Consider the following 14,372-nt stretch of genomic DNA (forward strand, 5'->3'; position numbering starts at 1 on the left):
GCTTCCTCAGTCTTAAGTAAAAGGCTGGTTATATTCCACTAATTCAAGCCCTGCCCAAGAGCTTATGAGTTGTGGAAATACTTTCCGAATATGAAAGCTGTGCCAAAGAAAGCAGCCTTTTACAGCTGCCCAATTTTTAATCCATCTAACTCGAGTGCTTCTAGATGTTTTTTCAATGTTTTAGGAATGGCACCTAAAGCACCTATTATTATGGGAAGAACTTTCTTTTTTTTTTTTTTGCCAGATTCGTTCAACTTCGACTTGCAAATCGTGATACTTTGACAACAAAGAAAATGAAAAAATTACAATCAGACTATCTCCTCTCTGACTATATATATATATATAAAAATAAAATTTCAAAAATTTATAAACCCAGTAACCCTCTCCATCCCATAGATGCTATTATTCTCCCTCCTTTAAGTTAGCTAAATCCTTAACGCCACTTATAGATCATTCTTCTTATATTAAAAATTCCACTCATTTCAAATCTTTAATTCAAAATTTAGTTTTAAACAATATCATGGTTAACTACTATGTCACCATCCTTTTACCAATATCCCTCTTTCTGAAACTTTAAAAATTTACTAAAAAAAATTTTTTCCCCTGGATATCACTGATCTTTTTAATTTTATCATACATTCTGGCTAATTCACTCAAAAAGATACTATTTATAAACAGATTGAGGATACAGCCATGGTCTCTCTCCCCTCTAGCTAGTTATTATTATATGGAGCATTTGGAAAAAAACATGCCCTTGATACTATTCTCAAACCTTCTATCTGGTTAAGATAGAAGTGTTTTCAATTTGGCCACATGGCTCAGAACATTAGATTCCATCCTCTTCCATCTCAGACAGCACCCCAGAATCCAATTCACTATGGAAAAAGAAAATAATAGCCTGCCTTTTCTAGATACTCTAATTATAAGTCTTCCCAATGGTATCCTTTCTCAATTTGCAGAAAATCCACCCAAACAGGTGGATACATACACAAACATTCCCAGCATCCCAACCCAACAGGATGGCATTATCAAACTTCTTGTTAAGAGAGCCTCCAATCTGTTCTATCAAGGCTGATCTATTAACAAGGGCTTTAATACTTCTTTATTTGTCAGAATTCCTTATCCAATGGCTACAGTGCCCTCTCCCAAAAAAAGGTCAAATTAATTGTTTCTCCCATTCTCTGCATCCCTATCAACATGTTGACTATAGTTCCTTATATCCAGTGCACCTTAGAAAAAATAGCCAGACCTTTAAAAAAGGGGCAATCTCTGCAGCATTCAAACCTTATCAAAAGTTGGCTACCCTTGAGGCTCTCCAAAGGATCCTCTTCCAGGTGTTTACAAAGTTCTTTGTTCCTGCAACTTATTATGGTCAAACTGGAAGATACGCTAACATCTGCCTAGAAGAACATAAGAAAAAACTACATCTGATGCCATAAGCATGGTCAGTGAGGGCTTGCTGACTATGCCTTGGATACTTTGCACAAAATCAAATGGGAAAAATGCTAGTATGCTTCACCACACACAAAAAAAAAAAAAAAAATACAAATTTGAAAGACTTTAGAATTTAAAAACTGACATAATCTTAATTAAAATGGCTGTATTAAAAACTTTCCAATGGGAAACTAATTCTAGGCCTCCAACTCAACACAGCTATGGCTAACCAACAACACCCAGAGAGGGCTTTTCTCATAGGAATGAAGGCTTTCAGTCTAATCTTTTCCACTTGATTGTAAAAATTTCTGTTTTTGCAATTTTAATATTGTTTCCCTGACAGTGTCAGTGTGACAGATGAATTTGAGTGATTAAATGTGTTGTTTAATAATTTATATGCAGTATTTATTCCATTAAATGCAAGAGTTCAAACTAGCACTCAAGTCTAAATAGTTTTAGAAATTGTCTACAGTCTGTATAAGCATCAAAAATGTATGAGCGGATCTAGTAGCTGCATCTGCAGTTTTATTTCCTATAATTCCAATATGGCTAGGAATCCAGCACAACATCAAAATGAAAGATCCTCATTTTATACAACAGTTATAAATCCCAATAAAGCACTGGTCGTGTTTCAGTTCTTTATCCACCATCACCTTCAGATCCCTAGCCTCATGAATTTCCTGCAGATTAGTACCATCAATATGATACGAAATATGTAATCATTTCATCCTGAAGTGCATTATCTAACATTTTACAATACTGAACTGACAACCACTGTCCTTTTGCCCATGTTCCTGATTTAAGTCATAATGTAAGATATCTATATTGCCTTGATCAACTATTGCCCTACCTAATTTTGCATCATCAGCAAGCAACTGAATACCCCCTCCCCCCCGATTCAAATCTTCTGCTAATATCATAACACCACCCTATGATGTCTATCAGCCCCCCCCCCCCCCCCTATCCAATTCACCAGCATTATTATCCATTTCCATTTGCTCCAACTTATGTAATAGTTTTCCATGCAGTATTCTGGTAAATGCCTTTGCAAAGTCCAGCAGTATCATGGTGTAGCCATTACCTTTATCCAATTCTGATGTCAGCTTATTATAAAATGTGAATAAATTACTGAGGCAGGACCTACCTTTTACTAAGCCATGCTGCCCCCTATAGAGTATCATATTCCTATCTACCCATTCCTAAATTTTATTTTAACCAATTTTTCCAATACTTTTACTGCTACTCCAGAGATTGCAAATATGATTAACTTGTCATTTCAAAAGGGTTTTGTAAATTTACTGTTCTTCCTTTTACTATACGTTCCTAGGATGAATAACACCCTTGTTGTTTATACATTTTATTTATTTAAAAATAACAATCTTTACATACAGGATTAACTGGTTTTGGTTCTCTGCAATCAGGTAGAGGCTACATGGTCATCGTTGAGGTAAAGTACATAGGAATAACAGTTGTTATAAGATGAATTACATCTTATAACATCTTTTCATATCATTAACAGTTATTTTGACATGATACTATCTCATAAGAAAATAAGTTACTATAAGACAATATTACATATTTACATGAAAGTAGCAGATGATCATTATTCACTGTTGAGCACAAAAATCTTTTTCTCCCCTTTCTTTGAGAGGGTGAGGGGGAATGACGTCACTTCTATGTTGGAAAATGGACTGTGATGCAGCTACGCTGCTCAGCCAGAAGTTGATTCCATAGATTCCAATCTTGGCAGAAAAGGTCCAAAATATTCTGCCTTAGATGATGTGGTAGTGATGCTCATGTAGGTTATGACTTCTCACAAGGAGATGGTTAGTCGCCTCTCTGTCAAACTGTTGCACTGTCTGATCTTGGGTGTCAAAGATCAAAACTTTATATTACTGCTTTTGCAGTGATGAAGAGGTAGTTGCAGATCAAACTGATCTGCAAACTGATTAATTGGGTGTTGACAGGTCATTCTAAGTATATATGCTAGACTGTTCTGCTACCAATCAGGAACAAACAGTTCTCAGTTATCTGAAACATCCAGGTTAAATTTCCATAATATAGTTTGAGTGGGTAGTGTACTGTGCCACATTCTCCACTGAATATCTGCATCAGGTTTGGCGGCTCTTGTGCGATATTGCAAGTCTCAGTGAAATAGTGTTTGGTGGGATGATAGGATTTTCCAATGAAGTGCTTTGGTTAGATTGGTTGTATTAGAGTGCTGTAGATTTTGTTTATATTGCAGGATATAAGTTTCACCCACCCACTGTTTTTTTTTTTTTTTTTTTAATCAAAAAGATAGGCACCAGATCTTCTGCATAAGAGGAGCTCAGGAGGACTGAGTCCCTTTTCTGTTATGCTATCAGGCATAGCAACATGAAAAGCAGATTTCACAGTGTGTATCTGTTCAGCCTGATTCCCACATTCCAAGTATGAGAGTGAATTCAGAAAGTGCCAGGTGAGACTCAGAAAGAATATCACCCAAGACCCTTAATGCCTGGCCAGCTCCATGAAGGTAAGAAAATATCTTTTTGAATGATGGGGTTCCTTACCATCATGTTGTGGAAAATGGGTTCCATGAGGATTTCAGCAAGGGATGCCATCTTGAATGTGTTTGCTGAAGGTTTAGCTTCTTCCATCTTCGAAGGGTATCTTTGTAGAAATTTGTTAGATTTACTCGCACATGCACTCGTCATTCTTAAAGTTGTGGAGAAAGTGACCTCTAGTGGCAGAACTGAAAATATATTCATTGGTGCATTTGTGTGCTATTTCCTGTTGTAGAGTATTAACAGATAGAGAGAGAGCATATCCACTATAAAGAATGTTCATTTTAGACTAGCCATAATTTTGCATTCTAATTATCTAACAGGTGTTCTTTGATATCCAGAGAGTAAGACTGGGTTGAACATTGCAATGTTTTGATGTTTTCTCTTCAAACTGTGTTTTGCAGCTTTGTGGCATACAGTATTTTGTTTGAAGTGCTAAGGACTGATAACAAGGTAGGAAACTTAAGTGTCAGATGTAGGATTTAGCTGTTCTGATTCCACATACTTGCCATTGAATTAAAAACCTTTATGCAGATGGATGCAAACATCACTTATGCAGCATATATGCAAAATACTTGGTCCCATGCATCACATGTTCTAGGTAACTATTTAATAATGCTGCTAGTTCACTAATTATCATAGTATTAAATAAATTTCTAATTCAGTGGCTGGTATGTGTACAATGCAGTCCATGCCACAAGAAGCAACCACACATTGCATACTACCAGGTAAACTTCAATGAGACAGCACTCAGGTAAGAAATATTTTTCCAGGCATTTTCTATAACTAAACATTTATCTGAAAGAACATGTGACTCATCATTTCATAGGATATTTTAATTCTACAGGAACACCAGTTACTTAATAGATTTTTTCTTTTAAAACCAGGTAGGCTATAAAATATCCACAAGAACAATGAAATGGACTTATACCTCAATTCCTGTGCAACAGCACAAGAATTAAGAGATATTTTTCTGTTCAACTTTTTTTTTTTCAATGTTCCCATTTGGAACATTGAACTAAGTAAAAACATCTGTCATAGAGAAAAAAAAAATTACATACTATAAAAAACACATGCTTTTCCTGCAATCCAAGGATGTTCCATGACTTTTGGATAGATGGTGTATATACTTTTTTTTTTTTTACTAATTTAGAAAATTAGATTCTTTTACAGAGGGAGAAAACAAATTAAACTTTACCTCCTGCTAATAATGCAACCAATATGACTCCACAACACCAGATGTCTGCAGGCTCAGCATGATATTCTTTAATCAGAATTTCAGGAGCCATGTATGGAACAGTTCCACACTTCTTAAATAGTAATCTTTCTTTACCATTATGGCGAAATATTGTTGCCATACCAAAATCTGTTATCTTTAAGTTATCTATAGCCAAGAAAAAAAACATTTCATTTGACACAATTTGATTAAATATCTACGAAGTAAAACTGCATGTTACATAGTAATTTGGGGGGGATCTGCATTTATAAATTATAATTCACTTAAACTTAGTTAGAAATTGAAAATATTCCCAATTCAGGCAATGTTCTGATATTAAATTAGGCTACTATACAATGAACACTAAGTGTTCATTGTATAGTAGCCTATACAATGAACTCCACAATGAATTCCAGTATAGCAGTTTCCTAAACTTGTTCTAATAATAGATCAATCGTACTCAATAGCAGCTGCCATACACATGTAGCTCAGATAATTCCTTTCAAAATTCATAAAAAGAGTAAAAGTTATTCATTTTTTTTTAAAAAAATGATATTAAAGATATTGTTATATATAAATGGCGGCATTGTTTATTTTTGACTGTGCCATTAAGTGGTGTTGTTTAGTCATTGACGTGATTGATATCAAAGTGTGGGATTTAGTGCACTGTAGCATGTGTTTAATATTTGTTGCCAAGAATGAATGGTTTGTAGTATGAGAGCAAGAATATTTGTCTGAAATGTTTCATAAACAAGTAGAAGAAACAAGTTGTGATGGGAGTGAAAAAATGAATTGACTGATATGGATAAGACAGGATTGTCAAAGTGTTGTGGAGAATGTAATAGAAGCTGTGAATGATAATGCACAAAATATGAATGAGAGTTAAGGAATGTGGTTGAAAGTAATAATGTGGATGAAGAGATGCTAGCACAGAAAGAAATTGCATGCTTATGCAGACTTCTTCACAGAACAAAACATTGAGCTCGAGTGATACAAGGGTGGTAATGAAAAGTTCTCAGCCTAACAATGAAAAATCAAATTTATAATTTCAAAATATTTTTATTTTTCAACATAATCTCCCTTAAAACTAATACATTTATTCCAGTGATGCTCCAGAGCCATTATCCCGTCCACATAGTGGTTCTCAGCAAGATCTGCAAAATACCCCTCTACAGCTGAAATCACCTCTTGATTCGAAGAAAAACGCTGATCAGTGAGGAAGAGTTTTAGTTTTGGGAAGAGATAGAAGTCAGAAGGAGCCAAATCTGGGAATAGGGTGGATGTTCAACAATTCATAGTGCAGATCCCTTAATTTTCCCATTGCAAAAACACCTTTGTGGGTATGTGCATTATCCTGATGAAAGATAAGTTTCTTCTGAAACCGCATCTTTTCTCACAAATTTTTTCGTCTGGTTAAGAGATCGGAATAATATTACCTGGTTATTCTTTTACCCCTTCCAAGATAATTAATAAACAAAATTCCTTCAGCATCCCCATGACTTTTCCTGCTGATGGAACCGACTGTCTTCTTCGGCACTGAACAACCAGATTCTGTCCACTGTTTCGACTGCTGTTTGGATTCTGGTGTGTAATGGTGAATCCAAGTATCATCCATAGTAATACATCAATGCACAAAATCAGTTTTATTTTTATTAAATGCTCCAAGCACTGTTCAGAGATTTTTTATGCATGCATTTTTGATCTGCTGTCAGCAAGTGTAGCACCCATTTTGCACAAAGCTTTTTCATTTGCAATTCTTCATGCAAAATATATATGCTACATGCTCTTTTGAAATGCCTATAGTCTCAGCAATTTCACACACTTTGACTCACCGGTCATCCAATACCAATATCGTGCACTTGATCAATGATTTCTGGTATTGTTACACTTTTTGGACGTCCTTCACATGGATCATCTTCAAGGCTAGTACACCCATGTTTAAATTCAGCAGCCCATTTTTTAATTGTCGAAAACAAAGGAGAAGAGTGCCTATAAACTTAAATGAATTTCTTTTGATGTTAAACTTTCTTTTACAAAGAAATTTATAACTGGACAAAATGGATAAAATTGAGTATCAAGGGATACAGACAACACTTTTGCTTCAGATAGCTGTATAAAATTACTTGATGACTTGCAATTTCATATTGATGCTTATGACAGATGTACCAACTTAGAAAAAAAAAAATCTTGCTGATAGTGAATGGGAAAAGAATAAAAGTGTGAGAAAAGAGATAGTGTTGTATGGGGATATATACAATAAGAGGTATACTTAATGAGGAAGTGATGAAAACATCTTTTCCAGGTGCAAAGATAAAGGATGTTAGTGAAACTTTAAGTTTGCATAAGAAAGAAGCAAATGAATTAATTGTTTTGGCAGGCACATATGATTTGAAAGTTGAGAAATATGCAATGAAAGAAGACATGAAAGAGTTGTTAGAAGAAAAAATAAAGAGCAAGAAAGTAAAGATTCCAAGTCTGCTGCCTTGATATGATAGCTAGAATTCACAAGAAGGGCCATGATTTCCAATGAGAAGATTGTGCAGAAAGAATGCTGTGTAGTTTATAGATGGATCTGGTAATAGCATCAGGAGATACTATCTATAACTTCAGTAGCAACTCTACCTCCGATCAGAGAAAGTGACCATGCAGTCTTGTCCTGGGAGATTGCTCAACATGTGGAAATTTTAGTCAAGAAAGGGATTATGCAGAACTACAAAGCTTGCAATTATCACAAACTTAGGAGGCAACTTGGAGCAGTGTCATGGCATAAGAAACTAATGGAATGAAAGTCATTAGTGCATGGGAAGTGGTTAAAGATTGAGTGAGGTATCAGAATACATATCCAGGAGCAGGGATTAAGTGGATGCCAATTAAAGCAGGAACTGCAAGAAAAAACTGGCATGGTAAGCAAGGCTAAATCAGATTTCAAGAGAAAATTAGCTAAGCAGATAAAACCCAAAAGGTTTTTTTTTTTTGCTATGTAGCAAAATATGCAAAACAATGATTGTGGAAAGATAACTTTCTCAGTGCTTATTTATTCATTCATTCGTGTGGGGTTAATAGTAGGAAAGTGACAGAAGCAGAAGAAATAGTTCCATTACTAAGTGATCACTTTGCAAAGATATATATATATATATATATATATATCAACCCAGGTGGTGAGTGTCACCACCTGGGTTGATATATATCTTTGACAAACCACTGAGGAAGATGAACTGGAGGTACTCAGTATATTGAAAAATATCAATGTGAATACAGCAGTGGGCCTGGATGGTTTGTGTGCTACAAGAATGTAAGTGAACTGGCATCGCTTCTAATGTAGTTGTTTAATCTAAGTCTCAACAAAGGTCTCAAGGGAGTAGAAAGAGGGTAGGATAGCTCATAAAGGTGGCTCCAAGACAGAAGTAGCAAATTACAGACCAATAACTATCACTTGAGTGGTGGTTAAAGTATTGGAAAATTTGGTTAAAAGTAAAATTCAGGAATGGGTGGGGCAGGAGGCAGCATGGCTTTGTAAAAGGTAAGTCCTGCCTCAATTTATTCACATTTTATAATAAGGTGACAGCAGAATTGGATAAAGGAAATGGCTATATCATAATATCGCTGGACTCTGCAGAAGACATAAGACAATACTGCATGGAAAACTATTACATAAGTGGGAGTAAATGGGAATGGATATGAGGCTGGTGGCATGGATAGGTGAGTGGCTGATAGAGGGTGGTGTCTGGTAGAGTGGAATCAAGATGAATGAGAGTGACTAGAAGAGTGCCACAGTGCCCAGTACTAGGACCACTAGTACTTAATTTATATATTAACAATATAACAGAATATTTGAAGGAGGAAATTCAGTTGTTTGCTGATGATGCAAAACTAAGGAGGGCAACAGTTGATGAAGTAATATAGATAACTTGCAGGATGACTTACATAAATTGGCAATGTGGGCAAAGGACAATCTTTGTCAATTCAATGTTGTAATATGCAAAGTAATGAATGCACTTTGGAATGAAAAGATTACACTATGTATTATACTGATGATACTAGTTTATGGGAAATTAAGAAAGCTAGGGATCGGGGAGTAATGGTGGACAGAGATTTGATATTCACAGGATATACTGCAGGAGTTTGCAAAATAGCTCAGCAGATTACTTGGATGCTGAAGAGCACATTGACAAGTAAAGTTTGGGAGGTTATTATCCCTCTTTATAAGGCTATGAATTGACCACATGTTGACATGCAGATTTGGTCACCTATGTTTTTTGGAGATTGGAAGATAAAGGAGAGGATTCAGAGATGAGTGACCAAGCTGGTGGCAGATCAGTGGAATGTTCCCTATGAACAAGCATTGAGGATATGCAGGTTGCAGATTTAGCTGACGAGCAGAAAGAGAGAATGATAGAAACTCATAAGTTACTAAAGGGATACTATAAGATTGACACAGAAAAAAAAAATCTGTGTCAGTGAGGAGCAGGGGGAAACAAGGGATCACACTTAGCTGTCCAAGAGTTTGTGGTTAATAAGGGTGTGCAGACTAGGTTCTTTTCTTGGAGAATGGTGAATGAGTTGAATGGATTGCCACAGGTGGTTCTGAGCACCCAACAGTGAAAAGGTTTAAAGAGATGTATGATAGTATTGTGTTAATGGATAGAGTGGGCCTCCTGCAATGAGTCTCGACTCCATTGAGTGCCCATATAAATAATTATATACATGACAACAAAACATGGTGGGGTATCAAAGATAAAAGGTTTGTCTGATATGCTCTTGCTCAGTCTTTAAGAGTGCAGTTTTTTATATTATCAAGCCCACCAGCAGGGGCTTATTTTATGGAAATATTAATTTTAAATTAATCAGAATTAATTAAGCAAATTGAAATAAAATAAATCAAAATTAATCTACCTATTTTGAGTAAATCTGAAGCTCATTGAAGTTCCCCTGAGAATTCGGCCTAACTGGACTAAAATGAATGGGAAGGAGATTGCTGTCTCCACATACAACTGCATCATTCAACCAATTAATAATTAGTTGACTTTACTTAACCTAAGTTATATATCCCAAAAAACAACAATGAAAAAACTGAGAGCAGAGCCAGGCTGCAATTTAGAAGTAGATATCTGGTCCACATTTCTGCCACAGTGGTGCAGCATATTTCACAGGAATGCTTTTTATCAGATCAGCAGTATTCAGAAGATTAAAAAAAGAAAAGGCAGATTTCAATAAGCGAAACAGTTCTCTAAGATGGATTTTTGTCCAGTCCTATAGTATCTGAAATTTATACTCAATATTAATACATTCAAAGTTGCAATTCTTTCAATCAATCCAAATCAATAGTCATCCTGTGAAGATCTAGTACAATACTTATATTTATAGACAATTTTTAAATATTCCTCTTTACTGTATAAAAGTTCTATTCTACACAGTTCTTCCCTTTGAGAGACTTATTCTAATACTTTCCTACTATGTAAGTCATTTATCTAATAAGAATTTACACATTAATTAGCAAATTATAGACCAACCAGTATTGCAGGGATGGTAGTCAAGGTACTAGAAAAAATCTGTAAAAAAGAGAACTGAAGAATGGGTAAATAAGAATATGATACTGTATGAGGATCAACATGGCTTTGTGAAGGGTCAAGTATACCTTAGTCATTTACTAACTTTTCATAATAGATTAACAGCTGAGCTGGATACAGGAAATGGCTACGTGACGATTTTGCAAAGGCATTTGAGAGAATACCACATGGAACTGTTATGCAAATTAGAACAAAATGAGGATGAATATGATGCTGATTAAGTGGGTAAGAGGGCAACTGCTGGACAGATATCAAAAAGTGGTATATGGAAGGTTGAAACCATTGTTTAATTTGTACATAAATGATATAGAAAATAACCTGAAAGGAAATTTTCAGTTGTTTGCTGATGATGCGAAATTAGGTAGAGTAAGGATGATTTAAACAGGCTGTCAGTATGAGCAAAAGTTAAACAGATGTCAGTTTATGTTGAGAAATGTAAAATTATGCATTTTGAGATAGATTACAAACCATATATCATATTGATAGCACTGCACTTGAGGAAATAGATGAAGCTACAGATTTGGGAGTGGTGGTAGACAGAGTTAAAGTTTAGAGGACATATTGCTAAGGTAGCCCATAAGATTACTTGGCTATTGAACACATTAACAAATAGAGATAAGTTATCACTCTTTATAAAGGTCCTGATACACCCACATCTAGATTACTATGCTCAAGTCTGGTCCCTGGGTTTCTTGGGGATGAGGAAGTGGTGAAGAGGATTCAGAAGCAAGTGACTTGTGGAATGTTCCATATGAGGATAGATTGAAGGCATGTGGATTGCAGAAGTTGGTTGATAGAAACATTAAGTTGCTTAAAGGGTTTTATAGGATAGATGCAGGGGGATTTGTTTCAGCACTTGGCTAGAGGGACCAGAACAAGGGGGTCATCCCTGAGAGTTGAATAAATGTGCAGTTAATAAGGATGTGAGAACTAGATTTTTTGCTTGGAGAGTGGTGAATGAGTGGAATAGGTTTCCAGAGTCAGTTGCGAGTGACTTGTCTGTTAATGGGTTCAAGGAGAGGTATGATACATTGGGTCTCCCACGATGAGTCTTCAAACTCCATAGAAGTGCCTGTATAATAATCTCAATCTGAACATGCAAGAGATGAAACTATCCACACAATCTATCATACTTCTTGAAAATGACTAATAGCCAAAGCACTCAAACTGACTGGCAACTCATTTACAACTAAGTGAAAAATCTGGTCCTCACATTCTTGCTAATCACTCTTAATTTCTAGGGATGATCTCTTGTTCTGCAACCTCTAGCCAAAGGCTGAAGTATTTTATTTGCAACCTTATCACACCCCTTTTAGTTTCTATCATATCCTTTGTCCCCCCCCCCACATCGACCATTGCAACCCACAAACTCTCAACCTACTGTCGTAGGGAGCGTTCTGCAGACCACTCAACATCTTAGTTGCTAGCCTCTATAGATCCTCTCTACCAATTCCTCATCCCTAAGAAACCCAAGTGACCAAACCTGAGCACAGTAATCCAAATGTGGATGTATAAAAGCCTTAAAGAGGAATCATAACTTCCTTATTTCTGCTCATATGTTCAATAACCAAATGATTCTATGAGATACAATACACCTTGGCCACCTTAGCAAAATTGCCCTCTCAATCTCAGCTGTCTACCACCACCCACTATGGGTCATACTGCACCAAAAACGTGTAATAAATAAGGGGCTTATATAGGGGTTAAAAAGTATATATAAAAATAAATAAAAGTTGAAATTAAAAAAAATAAATGAAACAATAAAACAAAAAAATTATAAATAAAATTCAAATTCATAAAATGTACATCCAGAAAAGTATTTTTTTTTTTAAAAAAAAACATTTATAATAACTAAAAATTATATACTTCATATAAGGAAGTAAAGATTAATACTCTAAAAACTTAAAAACTAGGCTGACAATTGAGTCTGATAAAATGATGCTTAAGGGTGTAAAGGCTCAGACAGATTATAAAAGTGGCTAAAATAATGACTGTGCTCATTGTTAAAACAAGAGTGGTCGATTAAAATATAAGTAATGGATAATCCAGCATCACAAAATTCTCACATAGAATGTCATCATTCCTCAGAAAGAAGGAGTGGAAAAGATAATAACTTATGCAGAGCTGAGCAAGAACAACTCTCTTCAAACCTTGCATACACTAGACTGCCATAATTTAATTTTAGGCTTAATCTGGTAGTTTATTATTAAACTCTCTCTGTTCCAAGATAGCTGCCAATGGGAGAGGAGTTTGTCTTATAATCTGTATTCCCAGTACAATTTTGAATCCAACAGAAGTGTACATCAATGTGTAGCTTTCATAACCAAAAGGAGGCTGAATTTGAGAGAGTACCAAATATTACTATAAGCTCTAGATTTCTTATTGCCTGAAGAGAACTTTGCAAGTCTGAATACATGCCTTTGGTAGCAGTGGAATCCAAAGTATTTTAGTGGAAACTATCACATGCAACTCTGCTGTAAAAGTTGCTACATTCTAATGAGATTTCTGAATCTATGTCTGGAAAGATGGAAAATCCTATTAGGTCTTCCAATTTTGAGCTATTTGTGTAGATAGGCACAAAATCAGAAAATTCAGTTTGAGTTGAAGAGCTACTTGTAGCTGACAGTAGGAGTGGAAAATTTTGGTAGCCTGCTGAAAGAAAAGCTGTATGCTGACATGTATGACTGCCACAATGGAAGCAAGTTTGGTGGAGTCTAAGCCTTGTCTACTGCTATTTCTGAAGCTTGTAGGAGAGCTCTTATCTGTAAACCTAAGGGTTTTATTCTCCCATTGTGGCCAAAAGATAGTTGGTACTTAGGGTGCTCTGGCAAGGATTTTATTTTAGTTACATATAGCAGAAACTAAAGGATGCTTAGGCCCCTACCTAGGGTTACAAGGAAAAATAAAGGATTCAATCCTCTGGCAAAGGGAAGCAGCTTTGTCAGTACTGACACAAGGTTGAAGTCTCATGATGACGGTAAAGCTTGTGATTAGAAAATTGCAGATGGCAATACAGTTTGTGTACGTCTGTAATACTGCAGAGCAGAAAGCAAATGGAGAAACTACTGCTCTATTCTCTCTCCAGACTAACCACCATGGCGAGCAAATCTACACAAATGGCCCCAAGTTACCGGCGTCCCTTAAATGGGACAGGGGTGCAAAGAATCCCCAGGCTCAACATGGTGCGCTCAGTAAAACTAGGAACCTGGAATGTCAGAACCTTGTATGAAGCAGGTAAGCTAAGAAATGCTATCCAAGAAATGAAAAGACGTGAAATTGGAATTTTAGGAATGAGTGAAGTTAGGTGGCCAGGATCAGGCAAAACTCAAGTCAATGACATGACAATGTATCACACTGGAAGTTGTGAAAACAACCATCAAAATGGAGTTGGAATAATAATAAACAAAGAGATCAATAAGTCACTGTTGAGCTTCATCCCTTACTCAGATAGGATGATGTTATTAAAACTGAAAGGACAACCACTAGATGTTAATCTTATACAAGTCTATGCCCCTACTGCTGACAAGAGTGATACAGAGATTGAAGAATTTTATGATCAATTAAAAGAACTAATGAAAAATACAAAAAAGCATGATATTAACATAGTCA

The 14,372-nt window shown here is 35.8% G+C and overlaps 1 protein-coding gene across 1 annotated transcript in view; it reads right to left on the bottom strand.

Annotated features, from left to right (window-relative positions):
- The window catches only part of grp (serine/threonine-protein kinase grp), a 207,825-nt gene that overhangs the window by 79,271 nt on the left and 114,182 nt on the right, over window positions 1-14,372 (bottom strand). The window contains exon 7 of the mRNA XM_090412954.1: window positions 5,179-5,364. Within this exon, the coding sequence (XP_090269080.1) occupies window positions 5,179-5,364 (186 nt within the window). The remainder of the gene's footprint in view (window positions 1-5,178; window positions 5,365-14,372) is intronic.

The sequence above is a fragment of the Typopeltis vanoorti genome, chromosome 23, assembly GCF_054136105.1.
Source record: "Typopeltis vanoorti isolate ZY-2024b chromosome 23, IOZ_Tvanoo_1.0, whole genome shotgun sequence".
Taxonomy (NCBI): domain Eukaryota; kingdom Metazoa; phylum Arthropoda; class Arachnida; order Uropygi; family Thelyphonidae; genus Typopeltis; species Typopeltis vanoorti.